Raw genomic sequence first — 27,697 nt, 5'->3', positions numbered from 1 at the left:
ACCTTTGAATGGAGAAATGACTTGTCAATACAGCAAAAGACAGTTTGTACCATAAAGCATTTCTGTTCCTACAGTCTTTATTTGTAAAGCAACACTTGATTATTACTACACACCAGACCTCAGATTCAGGGTATTTTAATAAATGGAAAACATTTGGGTTTTTTTAAATGAATTACGATATTAAAAAAATAGCTGTCGGGAAACACTTGAAAAGGTGTAAATCAGATCTGTTCTCTTACGCACACAGCGTTCACAGAATCAGCAGAAGTTAAAAGGACATGCTTAAAAGTATGTCCTTAGGGAGTCATACCCATCGAGAGCATTTGCTTCTCTAAACTGTACTGTCACTAGCCGCTGCCTGAAAACTAAGGGAGCAATGCTTTCATTCTCTATTAATCAAGTATTCTCAAATAAGCAGAAATTCCCTAAAATGAAAAACCAAATATTTGTAGATTCCAGGCTGTTGCTACTGACATTGACACTCGAGGGAAACAAGGCGTGCATGGAATACTAAAGATTTAATTTACATGACAGAAGGATAAACTCAAACAGGCGCAAGGCAAGCTGCAGAGAACAGCTCATCTGTGACGTGTGTGCTCACTTCCTTTTCAGGTTTCGGAGCACCTGGAACACCTTTGAAGAGCCTCACTTAGCACAGAGTGAGAGGTGGACAACAGGGTATCCGAAGCCAGCCAGACTGCAGACTTACTCTTCTACAGGTCTTGTGAGTCACACTCACCAAAGTTCAGTCTGTGTTTGACATTTTTAAGTTCAGACATATCAAAACCTAGAAGTACAGAGGGCTTGTGAGTTTTTATTGCTTTCATGCAAATATACCTTCTTTTCCCAAAGAATGAAGCCACATCAATTTTCCACACCCACAGGAGTGAAGACAGTAGTTCCACTTCTTTTCTACTAGGATATGGTCTCTTGTGAAAATAATCTCTGAGAAACTGTTTCTTTTCCTCATAGGAATGGCTCTCGTACTTACTGGGGTCCAGCGCCAACAGCTGCAGTGAGCCATCGCTGACCCCTGAGCCCTCTGTCCTGCCTTCATTCTTCTGTCTCTTCAGAGGCACAGCGCTCAGACTTTTCTCTGACCCTGGACTTCCGTCAGTGTCTATGGCGAGTTGGGGCTCTTCCCCAGCCCTCTGGTCTTCCGGCCCTAAATGGCCTTCTGGTAGCTTTCTCTTTACAGGAAAGGTGGACTCTGGGATCACGTCTCCATTAACCATCAGCAGTTCACTGCTCTCAATAAAACCTGGCTGGACTTGCAAGTCCGAGCTGCTGTCCTTGGGAGCACTTCTACAACGGAGCAAATGGACAGCAATGGCTCCTAAGGTCATGTTTCCAGTGTAGACCCCACAACAGTGGATGCACTTAAAGGCTGGAGACCTGAGCATTGTGTGGACTGTGGGCATGACATGGTGCCTCTCCTTCAAATGCAGCTCATAAGCATCAGCAGTCACAAATGTGCCAAAACAAAATGGGCAGGTCAGCTTCTGTTTGTTAGGTATCTTTGGTGCAACCTCAGGCTGAGGCCTCACCTTAACATACACAGGGACCAATGACTTGGAGTGTATTCCAGCGAGGATAGCCAGGTACACTTCTCGCTCTCCAAGCTTCTCTCGTGGCAGTATGGTGATGAAATCAAGATGAGGGAACAGCAGGTTCCCATTAGCATCCAAGTCCAGTTGGAAACCTCTATTACTATAATCCATAGACAGTCTCTTCTTGCCCAGGTGCTTAGTCCTGCTGTGCTCCACAAGGCCCCGGACATCATGAAAAGTGCAGGGACAGAACAGGCACCCCAGGCCGTGCATGAGCAAATGGTGCATCAGCTCCTCCTGAGAGACCAGGCACTTACAAGAGAGGCAGCGCACTGTCTTCTCTCTCATCCACTTCAGAAATGGGGCACACGCAGCAAGCTTTTCAGGCTCAAGTTTCTCACTAGACTTGGACTCACTCTGCTTGTGAGCCACTTCCATGTGAACCTGGTAGACATTGGCAGGAAAGAGTTCATTGCAAACCTGACAGAGCTGAGCCTCACTCTGCTTGTGAGCAACTTCCATGTGAACCTGATAGACATTGGAAGGGAAGAGCTCGTTGCAAACTGGGCATGTTTTCCACTGCTTGGCCTGTTTGAGTGCCTGATTTGCATCTGCCACAGGTGGGGTAGCCTGAACAAACACACTAGGGGCAGGGCTCACTAGCACCTGTGGAGAGGGCAGGCTGGGCAAGGAGCTGCCCATCTGTGTGCCCGAGCTTGAGGGCAAGAACTGCACTGGCACCTGGGGTGGTGGTCCAACAGCTGCAAGGCCTCCAGCAGAGGGCACAGGCAGAGTGACAGACACTGGGGCCAGTGTATAGGTGGGAATTCCATTCACCTGTTTCCCAGTCGGAATGAGCTGTCTGAGAATAGAGCCCGAAGTAAGGAAAGTAGTGTTTTGTGAAGTCCCAGCTCTCACTGGCTGGCTCACAGGCAGGATGCTGGTGCTGACAGACGGACCAAGCTGCAGTACACCAGGCCTCACCGTTGGGCCCACAGGAAGGACTCCTGGTGCTACTGGCTGACTGAGCTGAAGAACACCAGAGTTCACACCCTGATTCACAGGGACAACTCCCGAGGGGACAGTCTGGTTTGGGGAAAGCAGCCCAGGTGGTACCACCTGGCCTGCAGGGAGAACCCTCAAGGGCACTGTCTGGCCAGGAGGGAGAACTCGAGATGGAGCTGTCTGGCCAACAGGAAGAACTGATGACTGAACCACCTGGCCAGTGGGTAAGACCCCAGAAGTGGCTGTCTGCCCAGGGATCACACCAGCAGGGGTCACCTGACCTGCAGGAAGGACTCCGGATGGAACTGCTCGACCTACAGAAATCACCCCAGGAGATGTAGCCTGGAGAACCCCCGAGTTAACAGAGGGACCCACAGGCAAGACACCAGGCCCCACAGGTCTGTTCATGGGCCCCACAGGTCTATTTATGGGCCCCATGGGCTTAGTGAGGGGTAAAACTCCAGGGCGGACAGCTTGGTTCACGGAGCACATGGCTTGGTTCACAGGAAGGATGCTTGTTCCAACAGACTTATTCACAGGCCCAACTGGCTGAGTCAGGGGCAGCACAGAAGTACTCACAGGCTGATTGAGTGCAACACTGTGAGAAAGAAAGACAGGCGGGGGAGCTGACTGCTGCAGGGTGAGGCTACTCTGGCACACAGGCAAAGAGCTGGAGACTAGAGCTACATGAGACTGGGCAGTGGTAGGTGAGGACTGTGTAAGGCTCCCAGAAGCGCCTGGGGCCACAGTCGCTGATTGCACAGTGCCAGGGCTTTGACTGTTCTGTGGCAAAGCAAGCTGGAAGCAGGGTGGAGGAGCTGCAATGCTCGGAGTACTGCTGTTTGGTGGTAAAGCCAAGTGGGTCACTGGTTTTGGAGCAATATGCATTTGCTTCAGAAACCCAGTCCTCTTGATGTGTTCTGAAATCACAGACCTCAGCTTATTCTCCAAGTCCCTATGTGCATCTGATGTCAAAATGTGATACATCAGGGCATCCTGACTACTGGCGATGGCGCTGCATTTTTTACAGTAGTACTTGTCAAATGGCAGGATTTTATCCACAGAAACAGGATCGCTTGCTTTTGGTTGCTCTCCTGTTTCCTCAGTTCGCAAACCAAAGTAGGAGTTGATTAAGTAATTAAAGTGGGCCACCAGCACGTGCTTCTTCATGCTGTAGTACAACGTGTTGGAGAAGTTACATTTTAAACATGTGAAGCTGATGACATCGCTCCTCGACGTCTTCGCCTCACCCAGAATGTTCACCGTGTAGCTCGGGACTTTCCGTGCAGGCGCATGGAACATTCTGAAGTGCTTGCCCACCACCCTGGGCTGTGAGGCAAAAGGGCAGTTGGGGCAGGGGATGATCAGCTCCTGGTCAGCCTCATCTTCATGGTATCGATGCAGGTGATTTTTCAGGGAGGTAAGCACCTTTGTTGAGTACCTACAGAGACTACAGCAGTATGGCTTGGTTCGGTATCTCTGTCAAAAGAGAAGAAAGTCTTCAGCAGAGGAACAAGTCACTAGGCTTCCCTCATGCTCTCCCTCATCTGTGTGCTCTCCCAGCTGAAGCTTCCGACTGGAAGCCATGCTGCAGGATCCTTGGCCTCTGCTTTGCCCCCACCAGAAGGCTAAGGAGTAAGTTAAGTTGTGCCGCCAACAAAACCATGTTGATGGGTACTTAGTCCAATCCATATCATTTTCATGTGTCTCAAATACTATTTATTCTTTTGGGCACTTTTTTCTTAACCATTTGGGAGACTATCAACTCTGTTAACTTATGGACTATAGAAACACTGGATTTAATCTAAACTTACTTGCTGACTTAAGCAATCAGCTCAACCCACTTCTCTTAGAACTTCAATCTGTACTCCAGTCTGTTCTTTAAGTAAAAAACGTCAATGGAAATAAACTCAGTTAACTTCTGCGGCTAAGCTCCTGTCCTCCGCCTTCCCATTACTCTCCCCTTTACCGCAAATTGTAAAACTTGGACTTCAGCTACAATTGACCTGGCTTCCAACCTTTAAGACCTTAGCTGTATTTTCCCCAGTCCCTAAGACAAGTAAGATCTAGGCTACATGGATGCACTAAGAAGACAGGCTTGTTATCCAAACTACTCAAGAAGAAACCAGAGGGTAGAATGCATAAGGCTAACCCGGGCAACATGACATTTGTCTGTGATGGACAAATGAATAAATGAATGAATTAAAAACACAGATTAGAGATACAGGTAATAGTGGAGAGCTTGCTGAACATGTCAAAGGCCCTAAATTCTATCTTCAGCATCATCCAAACAGATGACACCCACACACTACAAAAGGAGGGTTACATAAAGGTTAGAAGGGTGTCCTAGTAAGGGTTATTATTGCTGTAATGAAAACACTATGACCAAAAAGCAAGCTGGAGAGAGAAGGGTTTATTTCAGCTTACACTTTCAGGTAACAGTCCATCACTAAGAGAAGTCAGGGTAAGAGCTGTTGTAGAGGCCATGGGGCAGTGCTAGGTTCATCAAGAATTGGTCAGCCTGCTTTCTTACAGAACCCATAATGGCTACTAGGCCCTTCCCCATCAATCACTAATTAAGAAAATGCCTCACAGACAGAGCTTACAGAAGGAAGCATTTTCTCCATTGAAGTTCTCTCCGTTCAGAAGATTCTAGCTTATGTCAAGCTGACATAAAGCTAACCAGCACAGAGGTAGTCACAGTAGAAAGGTCTGGGGAGTAGGAATCGGGAGCAGAATGGATGGTATCAAAATATGTTATATACATGTTTGAAAGTCTCAAAGAATAAGATTTTTTTAAGTTGACAAGGCAGAAAACTCAACAGATTCACTTGCATCCAGGAGAGCTGTCACTTTACGACAGTGACTTGTGTTCTCTAGAATCACTGGAAGCCTCCAGTCTCATCAAAGTCCAAAGACCCAGAGCAGAGAAACCACACAACTCCTTCTTCCCTTGGGTCAAGTTGGAAGCAGACTAAATCTACTATGAAGGCCCACAGTAGACTATGGCACTAGCAACCCAGAGTTGGCCCATCCTTGCTGAAACTGCAGCCTCATAATCATTCTATAAAAATACACCTGCTCCACTCCCTACTAATACTGTCCTTCCACTTGGGTTCGATAAGGTAGATGCACAATTTAACACGATATTAATGACTTTTGGTAGCCAGTAAAACTGGGCTCTAAGATTTGTGAGGACCTACAATAGCCTCAGGCAATAGTCACAAACTGAAGGCTATAGACTGAAGAGAAAGCAGAAAGAAAACTTACTTCCAATGTTTCTAACAGACACACTAGACATATTTTTTTCATATTTAACATATCTGAAACCCAGACTTTAGAACTGAAGGCAATAGTAATTAAGGTTGTAGTTTCAATAAAAGAGTATAGTTTATGAGTCAAGCAAAGAGCAAAGGGAACTGAAAAGTCCCTGCTATATCTATCAACGCTGAATAAATCTTCAAGGGTCGCCAAGGTTCTGAAATGCCCATTAGCATGATTAACAAAAGGAAAAGATGACAAAATGTACTCCAGGGGAGCAAGAAGCTTCAATTCCTTGAAGACTCTGCTAAAGTTTTCAGTTCTAAAGTAGCCATGTGAAGAGTTGAGCAGGTCCTAAATACATCTGATAAAGGTCAGATGCCCAGGACACAAGGAACAGGCTTAAATCTCAATACAAAGCAGATTTTAAAAACCTTATCAAAGAACATCTCTGAATACCAAAGTCAACAATGGAGAACAGCTCACATCATCCATCATCAGCAAGCTGTAAACTGAAGCAAAGGCAGTGTTTCCTCACATGCATGTTCCTAGTTGGGGGAGCAAAATGAGGCAGCCTCTGCAAAACAGCCTTGACAGCTGTCCTGGAAGGGAACCGGGACATGCTCCACACCCTGGCGATGCCAGCTGGAGACACCTACTCATGGGAAAGAAAGGTATATACCAAAAACCCTACATGAGCAGGCCAAAAGGAACACAAAGCAAACAAGACATCAGAAACTTGAAAAGCATCATCTACCTGACTGTGTCCTTGTAACTCAGCACTGCCAAAGACACCAAGCATGCTACCATCTCCAAACAAGTGTGCATATACCCCAAGTCTCTACAGCATAAGGTCTGTCCTCTGAAACCAATCAGCTGGGCACTGCTCTCTTCCCTAACTTGACAACCAGAGTTCATTCCTTGGAATACACATAGTCAAAGGAGAGAACTGATCCCCACAAGTTGTTCCCTGACCTCCATATCACATGTGTGCCCCCACACACTATATATATAAACAAATGTTAAAAACATGAGCACAACTCTCACTGGAGAAGAGTACGTCTGTGGTCAACAGCTGGTCGTTTTCTGGAGGGCACCACAGTACTTCTGCCTGTCTAGGATGCATGCAGATGGACAGTGATATCCACACTCCTGCATATACAAACCTCTGACTCCAACCAACACTGTTCCCAAGCAGTGGATGTCCCATGCAGAAGGAGCCTTGTGCTCTATCAGCAGAAGCCCAGTTTGGATCAGATCTGTAAACTGAATCCACACCCCAAGGAATTACAGCTCTCAAAAAATGATTCTACATAACACTCTGAACTTTTCTTCTTCACAATCTTCTTCAGCCCAGATCATAATAACCTTTGTGCTCCCTAGGCGACCAGAGGAACCCTGCTCCCTTTCTGGGTGGCTTCAGTTCATAACAGTGAGATAGATCTTCTATAGTTCTGAGAACCTGGTTCTATGTTCTATGTGTAGCAAAAGAAACTGGTAAGCCAAATGGTCACTCTGGAGCGACGCAGAGGAGGGCATTACTGTATCAGAAGAGATGGCTTCTCACACTACTGCCTCAAAGACCCTCCACTAGGATACTGGGTAGGAGATGTCAGTCCTGACCACAATCTCAACAAGCCTACGTGGAACTGTGTGTGAGAGAGAGTGAGAGTGAGAGTGAGAGTGAGAGAGAGAGAGAGAGAGAGAGAGAGAGAGAACATGTGCAATATTAAAAAAAAATAAAAGTAGGTAAAGCATATGAAATAAAGGTATGAAGAGAGAATTTTTCCACACAGATGCACAATACTTGTATTTTAAGCTAACTATTTTCTTACAAAAGTCAAAAAGATAAAAGGTCAAAATTATAAAGCAAAAATATTAAAAATTAACTATTAAGAATCTATAAAATTATAACCATAGTGTAGTCTAAATGTGCAACACTCAGGAAGCTGGCAGTATCCATCACCTACGTTCCCTGCCTTGCCCTCAACAGCTTCAGGAGGACCTGCAAGCTTAGGCCCTCCACAGATAGGAACTTCTAAGAAATCTTTTACGTGCAGTACTTTCACAGTTCTTCTCTGAGGAGATGTGTTCAGATAATTACCATGTATCACTAGCTGCTCCCTATGTTCAGTAGAGCCACATGCCACACACCCAGAGCTGAGGTCTATGTGTGCTATCCTATACGTCCAGGCAGGCTATTGAACGACAATGAAATCACCCAATAACACGTTTCTAAGAACACATCCCTGTACTATAGCAATGCAAGTTTCCCTAAACCAGTAACAGTCCCAATTATCAAGTGCTATGTACTATAAACTGCATACACAGTACTTTTATATGTCCAGCCACATGAGCTTGTTAAATTAGTATCAGTCAGGCAGTGGTGGTAGACACCTTTGATTCCAGGAGGCAGGAGGCAGAGACAGAGGCAGGTGGATCTCTGTGAGTTCAAGGCCAGCCTGGTATACAGAACTAGTTTCAGGACAGCCAAGGCGACACAGAGAAACCTTGTCTTCAAACACCCTGCCACCCCCAAAAAAGATTAGCATTCCTACAAAAAAATGCAATGCATCACACTATGAACTACATCACTAGACAACAGGTATTTTTAGTTCCATTATAATGTCAAATAGTCACCTTTGTACATGCAGCCCTCCACTGACTGGAATGCTATTACTGATGTGTGAGGATGACATTTGATGTCACAGCGTTTATTCAGAAGAATTACTAACAAAGGTTCTTCTCATTCCAGTCAGTTCTCATTATAACACTTGGCTAGGTCACCAAACTGCATGTAGACAGCTGTCAGCATCCACAAGCCGCCATGAACAGAGAGACTCAAGCTCCACCTCCTCCCACCTCAGGAACAGACCCTCTCAGTAACCAGCAGCCCGAAGAGCCATGGTGTGCCCAGCCTCAGATCACTTGTCCTAATGGGGGAAAAAAAATCACAAAATACATACCGCTTTCTTTCCAGAAGGTTCCCAAAGAGAAACATCTCCCCATGATGTATTATAAAAGTACTTCTCTCCTGGGTCAAAGCCTTTAAGATCCTTAAGGGGGGAAAGACAAGAAGAAAAACAAACATTATGTATCCATCTGTGAGTTACAAAGGTATAAAGCTAGGAGGGAAGGTGAACGCCTGTAATTCCAGGCTGAAGCAGGAGAATCCCCAAGTCTAAAGGCAACCTGGGCAGCTTAACAACACCTTGTCGTGAAGAGCATGTGCCTCAGGAGCCGAGGCCCTGCATATACAGTCAGTCCCCTCCCACAAGCATTAACTCCATCATCAAGCAATCTGTCACCTCATAAATCTATATGGCAAAGAATGGAAGCACAGTCATGAGCAAAGGTTGACATTTAAAGTATGCATGTCAAGAAAAAAGTTTAAATTATCCACATTAAAAGTACAATTCTATAAGAAATATGGCAGAGATCTCTCCCATAAGAAAATGTTCCCTATACTTTATACACAGTAGCAAGGCTCAAGTGTCCATAAACTCATGTAGCACACACAAGCACACTGTCAGTCAAGAGAAGGACTGACATGCACTCGACAGCCCACCCCAGCAGGGCTTCCCCGCCATGCAATCTGCCTCTCACTCCTTTGCTCGCTCGCCTTGCAGGGCTGACCTTTCAGTCAGGATCTAAAAAACACAGCCAGTGTTTCCTTTTTTTCCCTAAAACAGAAGTCATTTTTTAAAATTTTTTGTATGTGTTACCTACACAGGTCCATGTACATGTATGCCTGGTGTCCACGGGAGCCAGAACAGGACAGCAGATCCCCTGAAACTGGTGTTACAGATGACTGAGAGCCACTATATGGACGCTGGGAATCAAACCTGAGTTCTCTAGAACAACAGTCACTGTTCTTACTGCTAAGTTATCTCTCTAACCCTAGAAATTATTTTCTCTATCACACACACAGACACACACACACACACACACACACAACAAAACCTTGCTCCACTGAGAAGGTATGAACATGGTACAAGGGAAGTGTGCTACTACTGACTGGAGCCAGTGAACTAAGCAGCAGCTGTCTGACAAGAGGGACAGTGAGGGAAGAGCCACTTGTGGGCAGGGCACCAGGTCCAGCACACCAACCAAAGAGCAGGAAAAGGGAGTGGGTACACATCCATGTACAGCTGACAGGGTAAAAGCGGGTGAGAAGCAGACACTTCTGTAGTCAACACTAAGTCTCTGAAGGTCACTGTTAAGACTGGAGAGATTCCAAGCTCAGTTTCACAGTTGAGAAAGACAGGTACTGGAAAATGTAGCACAAGCAAACACTGTCTCCTGTTGGAGACAAGTGCTGTGATGAGCGCTTCTGGGAAGTAGAGAAGCAGAAATCAGGGAACCCAAATGCAGTCAGCCTGGCCTGAGCACAAGCAAGAGAAACATGTAGCCACACTGCCAGGAAGGGTCAAGCAAGCAGGACCTGAGCAGAGTGCAGAACTGTGTGGAATGCTGCAGGAGACAGAGGCTTGACAGCAGTTGCTAAGGGAACTGTGCCAGAGAATTCCACATCTCTCTGAAGCTCACACGGCCCGTGACACTCTTCTAAACAGAAGGTAAAACCCTATTCTTGCTTTCTCTTTGCCATGCACTATAACGTATGTGCAGCAGAGCATTCACAAAAAAAAGTGTGTCAAGATGCAGGTAGAACTTCAAGGTATGCAGTGCCCTCAGAGTCGCTCCAGGAAACCCAGAACAAGGGCCAATGAAGGGCATAAATGAAGCTCGTTCAAGGACAGGCCATCATCACAGAACTGGACCTAGCAAAGTTCCAGAGGAAGCAACAGAACCACCTGCATGATGTAATCTTTTGGCATCAGAACAGAGAACAAAAATATACTATAACTGGGAAGGCCAAAGTAGGGCTCAGAAAAGCCCTAAGAAAAGGGGTGTCATGACAAATCATCTGCAAAGTTTACTACTTTGAAAGGTGACACTTCAAAAAAAATGAAGGGCCTCTGTGGTCACTAAGGTATGTCTGCTATTGGCTAGTTAAATGACAGGACCAGATGAGCCTGTCATCAGCAACACTCCCAAGTCCTCATTGTGGGTCAGTCAGTAAAGTACACACTTCATGACAAGACAAAGGTAATCAAACAGCCAACACAGTTGCCGCCCAGTACAAACATGGGGAAATAACCCTGTAAACGAACACCCATCTGCACGGAAACCAGAATCTCAACAACAGAGCACTACAGGTCAGCATCTCTAAATGTGGCAATTAAATTTCACTCCCTACCTAACAATTAGCTACATTTTATAACCTTTACAGTTTATAGTACTGTCTTTATAATCAAGGCTTACCGTTAATAATCAAGAAGGAATTAGCTGAGTCAGTTAATTCAAATTAACAGTTAATGACCAATGGTTAAAAAAACACTCCCTTTACCTACACCAGTGCTAATACTCTGCCTCACAGCTTGCTTAGCCTGCTTCCTCATAGAACCCAGGACCACCAGCCCAGCAATGGCACCACCCACAATGGGCTGAGCCCTCCCCTATCAATCACTAATTAAGAAAATGCCCTACAGCTAGATCTTACAGACGCATTTTCTCAGTCTTCTTTCAGATGACTCTAGCTTGTGTCAGGCTGCCATAAAACTACCCAGCATTGTAGGAGACCACACAAAATCCAGCAATCATAAAACAAATAATGTCCAATATCCAAGCAAAACCTTTCAGCTATCTAATCAGGAGTAAACTATTACTCCAAAGCAGGCGCATGAGCAATGAAAGGTATGTGTCAGAGAGGCGGCTAAGCAGGAAAGGGAGAAGGAGAAGGGCTGGAGAGAACTCAGTGGTTAGAGGACTCGATGAGCCCTCTTCCAGAGGACCAGGCTTCAGTTCTCAGCAAAGGCCACTGACAACCACCTGCACCTCCAGGACCAACAACAGATCCAGCACATTCTTCTGATCTCCTCAGGCATCAGGTACACAATGGTACACAGACATACACGCAAAATACTCATACACGAGTCTTCCTGCCGCCATTTGCACCAGGGAGCTGGGAAACTCCACAGCCTTCTGTGCATAGCCTGCCAGGAGAGAGTGATCCCCCAGCAGTGCTTTCACTTCTGAGTGCAGAGGTAAAATCTCCACCTTCTCTCTGGAGGGGACCCAGCTAGGAGCACACAGGGCCTAAGATCAGTGGAGCAACTGGGACAGAAGTCTTCCTGCAGCCATTTGCACCAGGGAACCGGGAAACTCCACAGTCTTCTGGGCATAGCCTTCCAGGAGAGAGATCTCCCAGCAGCGCTTTCACTTCTGAGCTCAGAGGAGTAAGGACACAGGCTTACAGGCCCACAGGAGGAACAAACTCCAGCCAGAGACAACAATACCAACTAGCACCAGAGATAACCAGATGGTGAAAGGCAAGCACAAGAACCCTACCAACAGAAACCAAGGTCACATGGCAACATCAGAAGCCAGTTCTCCCACCACAGCAAGTCCCGGATACCCCAACACAGCGGAAAAGTAAGAGTTGATTTAAAATCTTATCTCATGATGCTGATAGAGGGCTTCAAGAAAGACTTAAATAGCCGGGCAGTGGTGGTGCATGCCTTTAATCCCAGCACTTGGGAGGCGGAGGCAGGCAGATTTCTGAGTTCGAGGCCAGCCTGGTCTACAGAGTGAGTTTCAAGACAGCCAGGGCTATGCAGAGAAACCCTGTCTTGAAAAACCAAAAAAAAAAAAAAAAAAAAAAAAAAAAAAGAAAAGAAAAGAAAAGAAAGGAAAGAAAAGGAAAAAGGAAAGGGAAAGGGAAAGGGAAAGGAAAGGAGAGGAAAAAGGAAAAGGAAAAGGAAAAGGAAAAGGAAAAGGAAAGGAAAAAAAAAAGACTTAAATAACTCCTTTAAAGAAATACAGGAGAACATCAGTCAACAAGTAAAAGCCCTTAAAGTGGAAAACACAAAAATCCCTTAAAGAAATACAGGAGAACATGGGTCAACAGACAGAAGCCCTTAAAGTAGAAACACAAAAATCCCTTAAAGAATTACAGGAAAACACAAACAATCAAGTGAAGAACTGAACAAAACCATCCAGGATCTAAAAGTGGAACTAGAAACAATAAAGAAATCACAAAAGTGAGTCATCTCTGGAGATAGAAAACCTTGGTAAGAATTCAGGAGTCATAGATGCAAGCATCAACAACAGCATACAAGAGATAGAAGAACCTCAGGTACTGAAAATATCATAGAAAACATTGACTCAGCAGTCAAAGAAAACGCAAAATGCATAAAGCTGGTAACCCAAAACATCCAGGAACTCCAGGACACAATGAGAAGATCAAACCTAAGGTCTATAGGTATAGATGAGAGCGAAGATTTCCAACTTAAAGGGCCAGTAAATAACTTCAAAAAAATTATAGAAGAAAACTTCCCTAATCTAGAGAAAAAGATGCCCATGAACATACAAGAAGCCTACAGAACTCCAAACAGACTGGACCAGAACAGAAAGTCTTCCCGGCACATAATAACACACCAAATTCACTAAACAAAGAAAGAATATTAAAAGCAGTACGGGAAAAAGGGCAAGTAACTTATAAAGGCAGATCTATCAGAATTACAGACTTCTCACCAGAGACCATGAAAGCTAGAAGATCCTGAGCAGGTCTCATATAGACCCTAAGAGAACACAAATGCCAGCCCAGGCTACTATACCCAGCAAAACTCTCAATCATCATAGATGTAGAAACCAAGATATTCCACGATAAAACCAAATTTACACAATATCTGTCCACAAATCCAGCCCTACAAAGGATAATAGACGGAAAATGCCAACACAAGGAAGGCTGCACCCTAGAAAAAGCAAGAAAGTAATCTCCTTCCAACAAACCCAAAAGATACCCACACAAATATAAAAATAACATCAAAAATAACAGGAAGCAACAATCACTATTCTTTAACATCTCTTAACAATGGACTCAACTCCCCAATAAAAAAAATAGGACTAACAAATATTTCTCATGTAAATCTTCTATTTTATCAGAAAATGTTTGTAATTCCCCTTTTAATTAATTTAGTAATTTTGATGTCTACCATTTTAACTGCATTATTTTTCATGATAATTCAATTTTAATATGTCTTTCTATATATTTCCTCTATTTTATCAGGAATGTTTTCAATGTAAATCTTTGATTTTATTTCAATTGTTTCTAATTCCACCTTCAATTAATTTAGAGTTTTTATATCTACCGTTTTATGTGTATTTATATGTATTTTATATTTACATTTTATATATAAAATTTTCCATGAAATAGTCAACTTCAACATGTTTGTCTATATATTTTTTTGAATTTCACCAAAAATATTTTCCATGTAAATCTTCAATTTTATCTGAAAATGTTTATAATTCCACCTTCAATCAACTTAGAATTATCTTTATGCCTATCATTTTATCTGTATAATTTCTATGATCTTTAATCTTAACATGTTTTTCTGTATATTTCTTCAATTTTATCAGAAATATTTTCCATGTAAATTTTCAAGTTTATCAGAAAATATTTATAATTCTACTTTCAATCAACTCAGGAATACTTTTATGCCTACCATTATTATATCTATATAAAATTTTCCATGGTAATCTTCAATTCTAACATGTTTTTCTCTATTTTTCTACAATTTTATCAGAAATATTTTCCACATAAATCTTCAATTCTATCATAACATGTTTCTATTTCATATTTCAATTAATTTAGCAATGTTTTATGTGTACCACTTTACTCTTTAATTTTCCATGAAAATTGTCAATTTTAGCGTGTTTTTCTATGTATCTCTTCTATTTTACCTGAAATATTTTCCATATAAATCTTTAATTTTATCATAAAGTATTTTACTTCTCTTTTCAATAAAAAAAATACTCATACACATATAATAAAAATAAAGATTAAAAAAAAAAAAAGAGGGGCAGAGGAGATGGCTCAACAGCCAAGTTAAGGTGCTGCTCTTATAAAAGACCAGAGTTCGATTGCCAGAACTCATATGATGGCTTCAGTTCCAGGAGATCCAATGACCTCTTCTGATCTCTGCAGGCACAAGGCACACACATGGTATACATGCATACACATAACCAAAGCATTCAAACACATAAAGCATAATCTAAAAATCTAAAAGATAGGGGCTGGTAGGACGGCTTAGATAGAGGTTAAGAGCACTGACTGTTCTTCCCGAGGTCCTGAGCTCAATTCCCAGCCAGCACACAGTGGCTCACAACCATCCATAATGGGATCTGATGCCCTCTTCTGGCATGCAGATGTATATGCAGCAGAGCACTCACATTAAAGATTTTTTTTCCTAAAATCTAAAAAATATATAATAAAAAAAAGGAAAGGTGGAAGGAGAAAACTGACTCCACAAAGTCCTCTGGCCTCCGCATACACCTGCATATACAAGATTAAAAAACAAATTAAGAAAAAAAAAAAAAGAAAGAAAGCATGGCTGGAGAAATGACTCAAGAAGAGCACCTGCTGCTCTCCAAGAAGACCCAGTTCAATTCCCAGCACCCACATGGCAGCTCCCAGACACCTGTAAATCTAGTTCCAGAGGCTCTGTGGCACTCACAATCTGACCTCCACACCAGGCGTGAAAGTGATGCATAAATACACACAGCAAAACAGTCACAACTAGAGGATTTTTTTAATTTTTAACAAAAAGTAAAATGAGTTACAGAGAATTCCTCTTATAACATTTATTAGAAAAGGAGCTATGAAATGCCAGGTTTGAGGCGCAACTCTACAGCAGTGCACTCGCCCAGCATGTGTGAGTCAGTCACCAGCACCACCAAGGAGAACACGAGCAGAGAACAGAAACAAAACACATTTAAAGAAAAGGCCAAACTGTACTTCTATGAATGCATCTGTACTGAAAATAAACTGTATAATAAATGGTATGGAATTAAGAACAGATTTGAAGCTGCAGAAGAAAGTCTGGAAAAACATATGTATGTATGTATGTATGTATGTATGTATGTATGTACGTACGTATGTATGCATGTATTTAGTTATAGACTGGCTCTCTCTAGATAACCTGGGCTGATCTCAGACAATCCTCATGCCTCAGCCTCCCAAGTCCAAGTGCTAGGATTACAGGCATGAGCCATCATCCCTAGCTTAGCCTGGGAACCTTAACACAGCAAGAGAAGAAGGCTGCAGAAACCCCTCTGATGAGCTCTAACTGGCACGCCAGCAGCCTGCTGAATACTGGAGTCTCACAACATCCTCCAAACCCAGTGAAAACTATATATAAAACAATGATTCTCAACCTGTGAGGTCATGACCTTCTGGGGTCAAACAACCCTTCCCACAGGGGTCACCAAAGACCATCTGATTATCAAATATTCACTTTACAATCCATAATACTAGCAAAATTAGTTATAAAGTAGCAATGAAATAATTTTATGGTGGGGGGGTCATCACAACATGAGGAACTGTAGGAACTATATTAACAGGATATCTATATCACAGCATTAGGAAGACTGGAACCACTGGTATTGATGCTTTACTTTACAAAGTTCACCAGACCCAGTCAGACAAAGTGAGAGTACAGACCATACATCAGAATTTCAGCACTGGAAACATGGGGTAAAGACATAAGATAAAGAAAAAGAGCAGAGCAAAATTTCTAAGAAAAAAGATGCGGGGCCGGAAAGATGGTTCAGAGGTCAGGAACACTGACTGCTCTTCCAGAGGTCCTGAGTTCAAATCCCAGCAACCAAATGGTAGCTCACAACCATCTATAATGGGATTTACTACCCTTATCTGGCATGCAGGTGTATATAATACAGACAGAGCACCCATATACATAAAATGAGTAAATCTTTTTTAAAAAAGGATGTTAGAATTCATAACAAAAATGCCAACCTAAGCCAGGCACAGTAATGCACCTTAATACTGGCACTCCAGAAAGTAGGCAGATTTCTCTGAGTTCAAAGCAAGCCTGGTTCTCATAACACAGTGAGACTGTCTCAAAATCTACAACCATAGGTAAGGGAGAAAGGACAGAGAACTAGAGAGCTAGTGGAGCCGACTGACACCACAGCTTAAAGGAAGTCCTTCTGGCAGAAGAACATTACCCAAGAGGGGTTTCAAGGTCCTTGGGGCAAGTTTGATCCTCAATATCAGTATTATCTAATTTCTTCGTCTTTCCGTACAACTACTTAACCACAACCAACAACCTACCAAAAGCCCCACCTCTCAGGGCCCTTACAGCCTCTGAAAAGGCACCCAGAACTCCAAATGTCACTCAATCACAGAAATTATCTGCCACTAGCAAAATCACGTCCCTGCTCGATAGGGCAGGAGGCCAATCACAGCAGCTGTGGGCACTCTGAAGCAGCCCCTTGTCCCACACCTGGGATTAAGACAAAATCATATTTCCATAATATTTCTTTTATTTCTGGGCTTTTGAAAGAAACCAAAATTCTCACTACAATGGTATGATTAGATTGTTGTATGGCCTGATAGCATTTACACAACACGCACATATATGTCAAAACCCAGCACTGCATAGTAACAGGTCAAGGGTGAATTAAGGTCACAGTCACACACTTTTGGTCAGTTCCTTGTCATAACATTGAGCTTATACAGATGGCTAGACAGTTGAAGAAATACTAAATAAAGCTGCTGTCTACTCATAGCCATGGGTAATTCTGTGCTTACTTCATTCTTGGCTGTGGAAACAGAGGTGTCCATTTGAACTTTTACATTTTGTAGAAAATTTGGTTCAGAGAACTATGCTAACTAGTTAAGTGTTCCATCTCTGAGCTATATCTCCTGGCCAGTTTCTTAATCTTATTAAGAATATTTCAGGCCAGGCGATGGTGGCACACACCTGTAATCCCAGCACTCTGGGAGGCAGAGGCAGGCAGATTTCTGAGTTTGAGGCCAGCCTGGTCTACAAAGTGAGTTCCAGGACAGCCAGGGATATACAGAGAGACCTGGGGGGGGGGGGGGGGAGACTATTTCAGGCTTGGAATTAGGCTTTAGTTGTAAGTGAAATCTAGTAGTGAACAACTAAGTTACCAGGGTTCTTAACAATAAGTCAATCTTTGCCTTAAAGTAGGTAAGTATATTTATTGTTGAAGAGACCCCAATAGTTTCTGTCCCCTCTCAGAGAGATCTGTAGGATTGCCAGTACTTTAGTTCAGTGGTTTGTTGTTACTTTACATCTCTTAGATTCCATCCTATTATCTTTCCTATTATTTAGGAAATCCGATTTTTGAGGGATTTTCTCCGCTCTCAGCACCAGGCCCGCCCAGTGCGTGGCCTCGCATCAGCTGACACTCACCTTCAGCAGCTCCTTGCAGCTGTCGAGCCCGATATCCACAAGGATGCCTTTCACCCTCTTCCGCACCTTTCTGATGTTGTCAAGATTCTGCACGGGAATTTGAAACATTTTTGCTATTTTCCTTAAAGAAGAAGAAAGAATTGTAAATAACATGTACACATACAAATATCATTTCACATAGCTGGTAACACATTACAGTATCATTTGTAGCAGGCAGTGCCAAGGAATGACACTTGACTCTCCCCTCCAGCATCATAACTTAGCATTAACACAGAAGCTAAACTGCAGACTCTAAGATGAAAACCTAGGCATAAATTTTGATGGCTTTAGATTTGCCAACAGAGCCTCACTATAGCACCAAAAAGGACCCACAACAAAAGTATATTAGGCAGACTTTAACAAAGCTAATGTCTCCAAGGGCACCATCAAAAAAGGCAAAAATTCCACAAAAATGAGGGGAATTTTTTTAAGTTACATTTCTAATATATCTAGAATGAAGAACCCATAACTGAACAGGACTGAAGAGATGGTTCAATAGTTAAGAACACTTGTTGCTCTTGCAGAGGGCCCAGTTCAGTTCTCACAACTCATATGCAGGCTGTCTATTCTGCACATAAAGTATACATGCAGACAAAACGCTCACACACATAAAATACAATGTATCTTTAAAAAATGAAAGATAATTCAACTTAAAACCTAGACAAGAATGTTCAGAGAATTATTCAAGTACAACTCCAACATCCATCACATTAAGAAAGCTGTGCACGGGCTGGAGAGATGGCTCAGTGGTTAAGAGCACTGACTGCTCTTCCGGAGGTCCTAAGTTCAAATCCCACAAACCACATGGTAGCTCACAACCATCTATAATGAGATCGGATGCCCTCTTCTGGTGTGTCTGAGGACAGCTACAGTGTACTTACATATAATAAATAAATAAATCATTAAAAAAGCCGGGCAGTGGTGGCACATGCCTATAATCCCAGCACTCTGGGAAGCAGAGGCAGGCGGATTTCTGAGTTCGAGGCCAACCCGGTCTACAAAGTAAGTTCCAGGACAGCCAGGGCTATACAGAGAAACCCTGTTTCGAAAAAATCAAATCCAAAAAACCAATAAATAAATAAATCAAAAAAATAAATCATTAAAAAAAAAAAAAGAAAAGAAAGAAAGCTGTGTACAACAACATGGTGGCTCAAAACCATCTTTAACTGGGAATCTGATGCCCTCTTCTGGTGTTTCTGAAGACAAATACAGTGTACTCATATAAAACAAACAAATCTTTTAAAAAAAAAAAAAACTCATACTCTGGGGCTGAAGATTACTGACTGATGTCCTGAGTTCAATTCCCAAATGCTACATGGTGGCTCATACCCACTTATAATGGGACCCGATGTCATCTTCTGGTGCCTGAAGACAGCTACAAGGGTACTCATACATAAACTAAATAAATCTTGAGAGAGAGCACAAAAAACCAAATTTATACTTATAATTCATGTGTACATAAAGCGAGAGATCTATCTAGAGATAGCAGTGGCCGCCCTCAACAGAGAACTGGTGACAGTGAAGGGAATAGGGATTGTCTTTTGTTTTGCTGGAAAGGACAATGACAACTTTCAAACATCATCTTTAAATAGAGTAATGTTAAATACCTGCAATCCCAAAACTTGGGAAGATGAAGCAGGAGAATCTCAGATTGGAGGCTAGTTTACAATATTTAACAAAATTCTGCCTCAAGGCAGAATCCAAGAAGAGGACAATCCAATTCTGTGAACATGTCAATAGCTATCTTTTTAGTGATGAACTTTACAGGACATGTATTACCTCCCAATAAGACCAATTTAAAAATATCTGGAAAGGTATAAAAATATCTGCAGTTCTTACCTAACAAGGAGGTGCTAATGTGACCTGTTTGTAGCATGCAAACATAAATCATAAAAGCTAATACATCATGGTGGACACAAATGTGCATTTATCCTTTAGTATCCATCTCTGCCCATGAGAACTCGGAAGCAGTCACACACCCAGACAACAGCAGAGGTACACAAGGCCCCAGCCTTTGTTTCTAAATACCGCCTTCTACTAAAAACCAAGGGACTAGGACAGTGATGGCAAACGTCTTTAATCCTAGCACTTGGGAGGCAGAGGCAGGGGGATCTCTTGAATTTGAAGCCAAAGTGGTTAACATCATAACAAGTTCCAGAACAAAAGAAAGAAAGAAAACAAGCGTCAAGAATTCCCAAGCCTTTTCCCCTGCAGAACAAGCTCAAGGACTAGCTGTGCTATGTGAGACCTGTCTCACAAACTGAACCAAAGGAAGGAGTGAGAAAAGAGGGAGAGACAACACCTTAGGGAAAGAATTCTACCGCTAAAGCAAAGACAAGATGGACAGAAAGCTTCAGCATGACATGTCCTTGTCATGACAACAGGACAAGGAAAGAAGCTTGGGACAAAGTCCCCACAAGCCAAAGCCAAGGCAATTTAGGCACCAGAGAAATGGCAGCAATAGATTTTAACCTGTGGCAGTTTTCAAAGAAAATGCCTGATGCAGCACCTCTCCTCTAAGTTCCTCTTATGACAGAACCTGAAATAGCTACCAGAATGCTAGACAGAACTTTCTAATCAAACCAATCAAGTATGGCAGAAGCAATGGCATACAAATGAAATCTAAGACTAGATGGCAAAAAATGCACATTTCTTGTGGAATCCAGCTACATTTATACACAAACCCAAGACCATATGGGAATTCCACATCCTCCAACATGGAGTAAAGGTACTTCTGGAAACTGTGGTCTCAGCTCCCAAGTCACCACTGGTTCTCAGTCTCCCAACACAGCAGAGAGTGAGCTATCTCCACATTCCATATAAATTTCTAATTCAGACTTGTGAATCTGTTAATAAAGTGTTCTGCTCTACAAAGTGATCTCAAGGTGGTCTAGACCAATAAAAGCTAAAAAATGTGATAAAGAATGGGGCATATACTTCTTTACAGTAAGTCTACTAATGAGCATAGCTCAGGTATAATTCCAGAATGCAAAAGCAGAAAGATCATAGTTCAATATCAACTTTAACAATATAGTGAGGTCATGTCTCCAAAAAAAAATAAATGAAGACACAGACAAAAGAAAGCAAGAGTAGCAGCTAATTCTGTAAACATGGGGCACAACTGAGTGTCTCAAATGGTGCATGGATATGCAAATATGCTAGGTACAGAGGAAGCAATGGTGTTTGACAATAAAAGGGAGCTGATGCAAAAATTTTATGCTCTGTGAAAAGATGTTGGATGGAGAGTCCTTCCGCCATCACATGAACTGTCTAAATGGAACAAGTCTACAGGTGAACAGCAGATTAGGAGACACTGGCGGAGGCCAATGAGTAAACAGACTGGCTTCTAGAGGTGCTGAAATGTTCTCCTGTGAGACTGGTTACAGCTGCACAGATCAATTCTCTTTACAGATCAACAAGTTTTACATTTCAAGAAATGTCATAGCCGGGTAGTTGTGGCGCATACCTTTAATCCCAGCACTTGGGAGGCAGAGCAGGTGGATTTCTGAGTTTGAGGCCAGCCTGGTCTACAGAGTGAGTTCTAGGACAGCAGGGCTACGCAGAGAAACCCTGTCACGGGAAGAAAAACAAACAAACAAACAAACAAAAAAGTCATAAGGCAAGTCTACCTTTGCCACCACAAACACAAAAGTATGAGAGGAGCCTGTGACTTGCACTGGGTGGGGAGGGGTTAAAACTTGGGCTTGCAGGGCTAGAAAACAGAACACACAAAAATGACCACAAGAAGAGACCACTTGTATGTACTTTTATTCTGCTTAAAAACAAGATCCAGAGAAATGTCATCTCTTTCTGGATTTTCATGGTTGCACCTTAAAGTGAAACTGCAATTTTTGTCTTTTGGTTGAAATATGAAGTGCACTGTCCAAACATAAAGGGGTAACTATTTGAGTTTCATATATATAAAATCATGAGGGCCACTGAGTTACCTCCCTCCAAGCAAAGCCACTTGGGTTGTCCCTGAAGAAGAAAACCAACTCATGCAAACTGTCCTCTAACTTCTACATACACTCCCACACTTGTTTAATATACAAACACACAAGCAAAACGGTAATTTAAAATTTTTTTAAAATCATGAAAGGAAAACAACTCAAGAACTATTCCTGAATGAAGGATATACTAAACAATGTAACTTTGATCTGAATCTTCTCCTACAAATGACATTACTGGAATGACTCCCAAATTTTCAAAGGAGTCTAAGGTTAAACAGTATATATACCACTTTCTTGATTCTGATGACTTTATATAGAAGATGTTCCTGTTTGTAAGAACTCTTTGGGGAATAATTATCCTATCTTGTTTGACAACTTGATTTCAAATGATTGGGGGTGGGGGAACCTCTCTGTATTGCATTTGTGACTCTTCTGTAAATCTGTAATTATTTCCAGAAATATTTTTAGGGCCAGAGAAATGACTCAGTAAGTAAATGTGCTTGCTACAAAGCCAGATCCAAGATGCACATGGTAAAGAAAAACCTGACTTCTCTAAGATGACCTCTGACCTGTTCTATGCAACTCAGACAGACACACACACACACACACACAAACACACACACACACACACACACACACATTTTTAGTATCTTTAACCATGTAAACTATAAAAGCTTTAAAAAGTATTAATCAAAGTAGGAAATATTTTAGCTACTAACTTCACAACTAAAAAAAAAAAAGCCATATAGTCAACCTTTTACTAACATTTTAAAAAATTGGTAACTGTAATAGAGCAATAACTTGTCTGGTCTGTTTGGTACCGTCTTCCAAAACTCCAAAACTCAGCGGCAGTTTCTGGGTCATCAACCCTGATAGCCTTTGTAATCCCTATCTAAGGAGAGGATGGCAGTCTCTGGGACTCTGGGACTCAGCAGGACAATGGGCTACCTCCTTCACTGTGTTGCAACCACCTAGTGGCAGTTTCCCTAATGGGCTGAACTTCTTTCAAGGAAAGAATGTCACAAAACACCACAAACGCTAAGTAAACAAAAATTTTAAATTTTAAATAGTCAGATGGCTGGATACAGACTGAGGTCCAACACATTCTAGGCAAACATGTCACATCAAACCGAGTGAGACAAAGGAGATAATACCCCAATCTAACAATGTTAGAACTCAAAGCCAGAAGAATCAAACCAGGGGAGGAGGAGGCTGAGGTTTAACAGGAAGAACATTTTTAGAGATAACAAGGAAAAAACTGTTCATGGAGTGGGCTAATTGTAAGTTAGTTTCCTGTCAGGTCATTTACCTAGGAGCTTTAGGGACCATTAGTGGTACAAAACAAAGAACTTTTTAAAAAAAATCCCACAGAACATGAAATAAAAATAAAATTTTTAAATAGAATGCACTTGTAAAACGTATGCTATCAGAAGCTGAACCGCAATGCTGGGTTTCCAAACAGCACAATCACTGTGCAGGCCAGACGGAGACACGAGCTAGAACAGGCAGGCTAAGACCATGGGCAGCTATGTTCACCTGCTCTCTCGAACATGCTGCTGCTAGCGCCTCTTTCAAACTCCACTGTTATCTGTAGGACTTTTCATTCTGCAAATGCTGGTGGTTCTGCCCATCACCTCAGCTCAAACAAGAATGCTAAATTTACCCTTTCCAAAAACCGGTGTCAAGTCACACAGGCAAGACCTTTCTTTATTCTGGATCTGGGAAGAAAGACCAAGGTCCTGGTACACTTTCAGAAACAACAGCACTTACAGACCAGGTGGATCTCTGAAGCATGGGGCTCACAGAATAAGGATGTGCCTGACCCACAAAGTGGGCTCTGCAGATACTTGATCATGGCTTAGGAACAGTGCCAACAACTCTCAGGGTTTTTGTCTTTCATTTTCTTTTTTCTTTTTTTAAAGATTTATTTATTATATGTAAGCACGCGGTAGCTGTCTTCAGTCACACCAGAAGAGGACGTCAGATCTTGTTACAGATGGCTGTGAGCCACCATGTAGTTGCTGGGATTTGAACTCATGACCTTCCAAAAAAGCAATCAGTGCTCTTAACCACTGAACCATCTCTCCAGCCCTTTTCTTTCACTGTGAATTACAAGTGCCCCCCATTCCTTCCTGAGGAAAGGAGAAATGAAGCAAGCACTTCTTGAAGCTTTACAATGTCCCAGCAGCCCTTCACCGCTCCTGGATTACTGTGGACAATCACTCTGGGAAGGACAAGATAGATACTCTAATTATAGGTTTTATCTATCCTAAAATACAAGGTTATACACGGAATGCTGGATTATCAGGGAGGAATGGGACCCTGTTTTCACATGTGCATATCCTCTTCACCTCCACAAAGAGTAGTTGATAGCCAACTTAGCTTCCTACCCACCTATGTAAACGAGCTTACTTCTTAACTTGTTTGTTCCAGAAAGTGAAATACTTCAAATTACCCAACTCCTGCATAAAATAACATTTCCTAAGGATATCCTTTTATTGCTTTGGTATCTGCCCATGTAAGAATAGTTCTGATAAATAAGCACTTTATATTTTATTATTGATAGTAATCACATCACTTCTTTCCTCCCCAAACCCTTGCTCTTCCAAACTCATAGCATTTTACATGAAGTGTTGTTACATACACATGTATGCATATATATTCCTAAACACAACTTGATCAGTCTGCATGCTACTTTATGTACATTTTCAGGACTTATCACTTGGTATGTGATAACCAATCAGTAGGCTCTTCCTGAGGAGGACTGTCTCTCTCCCACTCACTTAGTAGCCTGTTGAGGCCTTATCTCCCCGCCCTTGGCCCCACCCCCACCAATCCACTTTAACATGTCTATTGTTGTCCTTGTTCAGTTATTATTTAAGTAGTTAGAAAGGCTGAGGATGTGGCTCACTGTTTGTTTAAGTTCATGCACTGCTACTGGAGAGACACCAAGTCTGGTTCCCAGCAGCAATGTGCATTTATTGGCTGACAATCACGATCTCCAGGGATCCAACATGATCTTCTCCCCTCTACAAGCACCTGCCCTCATGGGCGCATACCAATACACAGGCACGCACATACTTTAAAATACATTTTTAAAAAACTTCAGATGATAATCCCTTTAAGACTCAAAACATCTTAGTTCCTACACAATCTGGGTTTTGGTTTGGTTAGGTTTGTTTGGTTTGGTTTGGTTTGGTTTGGTTTTTCAAGACAGCCCTGGTGATCCTGGAACTCACTCTGCAGACCAACCTGGCCTCAAACTCTGAGATCCACCTACCTCTGCCTGCTGAGTGCTGGGACTGAAGGCATGGGCCACCAGGCCCAGCAAGATCTGATTTTTAAAATGGTTTATCTCGAGTGGCAACACAGCAAGGGTCACAGCACAGGTCCTGGAGCTTTTTACCGGATGAAACCAACTCAAGCACTTTATAGTTGAGTAAACCTAGCCAATCACCTAATCTCTCTGAGCCTCAGATGCCTGCATCTATGAAACAATGCAAGGAATTTACTTCATGAGCACTGACAAGATGACAACACTGGTAAAGCACTATACGTAATCATCAGGAGTTTAGAATAATCTAAATCAAAAACTCAGTGAGATGCCCCAACTATTAGGACTTTCTTTTAGCAACATCCAAACACTATAATTCAGAAAGTCTGCCTCAACCCACAGGAAAACCCCTTTCTAGCCACCTGACATTCATCAATTTGCTTTCTCTAAATAGCAGGTTAGCAACAGCCAAAAGATTTCGGTGCAGTGTGAAAAAGTTAAGCCCTACCTTCCCAGGGTATAGGGAACCACCAATGGAGCAATAGTACATTGAAAACTTGATTTAAAATGAAAACGGTATCGACAAATCCAAAGACAAGATCAAGCTAAAAACTGCATTAACTGTTATCCCCTAAAGCCAATGATCCAGACCTCTCTTCCTCCCATTTCTCACCGAGATGCCTAAAATAGCCTGAAATGACTTCATTTCCTGTCTATCCTAAGTACAAATCTGTGCATAAGGACCTCTACCCAAGGACCACAGTGTCAACGCAATTTCTGAGCAGGGCCTCCATCTACCCAAGACATTATTATGTGGCCAACATCACCACCACCTGTGTTATCTCTAAGCAATATGCATAAGTTTCAACCAGAGTTTAACATCGGACTTTCCATAACCTCTTACACATGCTGTCCCCTATTCTCACATCAGACTAGACCATTCCAAGCCCCGAACTAGCAAAACCCTTCAGGCAAAGGTTCCAGTCGGTATTAATGTATACTGCAGGTTGGCTACCTGTATGGGAGTCGACCACTCATCCTAACCGCATTAACTTTAAGCACCACACTCAAACGAGTTATGGTTCAAATTCAAGCATACTTACAAAAATTATGTATTGCTTTACAATACACTACATCAAATTAAACCTTTGTAGAAATTGTGCTAATAAAACCTATTCTAATCCCTCTAAAATGGCAGATGCAAAGTTAAATTTCACATCCAGCATCTTCGATTCAGTCACGAATGCCGCAGCATCATGGATGAAGAGCAAAGATTTGCCCTCGGCAGTGCCTGAAATCAGCCTCTCCTTCGGAAGAAAACTCAAGGCGCTTCAGACGTGGCCACAATCTTGCCCTGCATCCCGCCATCCTCCACAACGGGCTGATCCTCAGGCTTCAGCTTTTTCCCGGGTCGCCGCAGAGGGGCGCCCTGCCCGCTACCGCGGAGTCTCCCCACGCCTCCGGGTAGTGCCCTCGCCCACCCTCCCTGTGCGCCCAACCACTCTCACTCGCCACGCCCGGCGTCGCGTCCCGTCCCTGCCCCGCCCCCTCTCCCCATCCATCCCCGGCCTCTGTTCCCGGAGCCCGGACTCCGCAGGTCCCCCTTCCCTGCCCAGTCCTCTCCTCCGTCCTCCCCGTCCCCTGTCCCCGCCCTTCCCCCTCCCCAGAACGGCCCCGCTCCCACGTGACCCGCGAGCGGGCGCGGAGGGGACCCGAGCCGCGCACTAGAATGTCCGGGATTCCGAAGGCACCGAGGTAGCGACGGCGCGGCAGGCCATAGTGGGGACTGCGCAGCGGACAGCGCTGGGGACGTCGGGGCGGACCCAGGAGTGGACGGCGGGTGGGTCGCGGGGAGGGTCGGGGGCAGCGGAGGCCTGGGTGGCCGTACCTACCGCGGGGCGCGAGGAGCGCCGCGTCCCGCCGCCGTCGCAACACCGCCGCGTCCTCCGCCTACGCGGCGGGACCCCCGCCCCGCGCCCGTCCCTCCTCCCGCGCGCCAGAAAGAGAAGATGGCGCTCAGCTGCCTCAGGAAGTGACGTTGCCTTATTTGCATGCCGACGAGGCCAGCCAATGGGTGTAGAGTGTGCCTGGGGACCCCCTAGGCTCTTTCCAGCGACCCCTCAAGGGCCCTGGAGCCCGCGGGCCTCGAGGCTCTGGAGGGGGTGGGGCCTGCCGCAACTCCCCACCCTGGACCCCCTGGGTCTAGAGCCCTCACCACCTCTGGACAAGCTCGCGAGAGAGTTTGTGTTGGTGGTGACGTCATTAAAGGGGGTGGGGCGAGTCCGTCATCGACCACATGACCAATCACATGGGCTC

At 43.5% G+C, this 27,697-nt stretch overlaps 1 protein-coding gene across 2 annotated transcripts; it reads right to left on the bottom strand.

Moving 5' to 3' along the window:
• Window positions 1–59: 59 nt before the first annotated feature.
• Adnp2 (ADNP homeobox 2) lies at window positions 60–27,613 on the bottom strand. Of its 2 annotated transcripts, none has more exons than XM_052201492.1 (4): window positions 27,274–27,613; window positions 18,119–18,239; window positions 8,783–8,872; window positions 60–4,034 (listed from the first exon to the last, which is right to left on the bottom strand). In XM_052201492.1, exons 1-4 carry the CDS (start codon window positions 27,432–27,434, stop codon window positions 714–716), a joined length of 3,693 nt encoding a protein of 1,230 aa, XP_052057452.1. In that variant the 5' UTR covers window positions 27,435–27,613; the 3' UTR covers window positions 60–713. The 2 variants fall into 2 exon arrangements, with proteins under 2 accessions (XP_052057452.1, XP_052057453.1); XM_052201493.1 differs by having other exon boundaries at window positions 27,270–27,318.
• Between the last annotated feature and the right edge of the window lie 84 nt (window positions 27,614–27,697).

This window comes from Apodemus sylvaticus, chromosome 13 (genome assembly GCF_947179515.1).
Source record: "Apodemus sylvaticus chromosome 13, mApoSyl1.1, whole genome shotgun sequence".
Classification (NCBI taxonomy): Eukaryota; Metazoa; Chordata; class Mammalia; order Rodentia; family Muridae; genus Apodemus; species Apodemus sylvaticus.
This window is presented reverse-complemented; position numbering and strand designations above follow the sequence as displayed.

Coding starts and splice junctions, on each gene's coding strand:
- Adnp2 (XM_052201492.1), bottom strand. CDS start 27,434: ATGCAAATAAGGCAACGTCACTTCCTGAGGCAGCTGAGCGCCATCTTC. Junction 18,240..27,273: donor GGCGCTCCTCGCGCCCCGCG/GTAGGTACGGCC, acceptor TTCTTCTTTAAG/GAAAATAGCAAAAATGTTTC. Junction 4,035..8,782: donor AACCTTCTGGAAAGAAAGCG/GTATGTATTTTG, acceptor CTCTTTTGACAG/AGATACCGAACCAAGCCATA.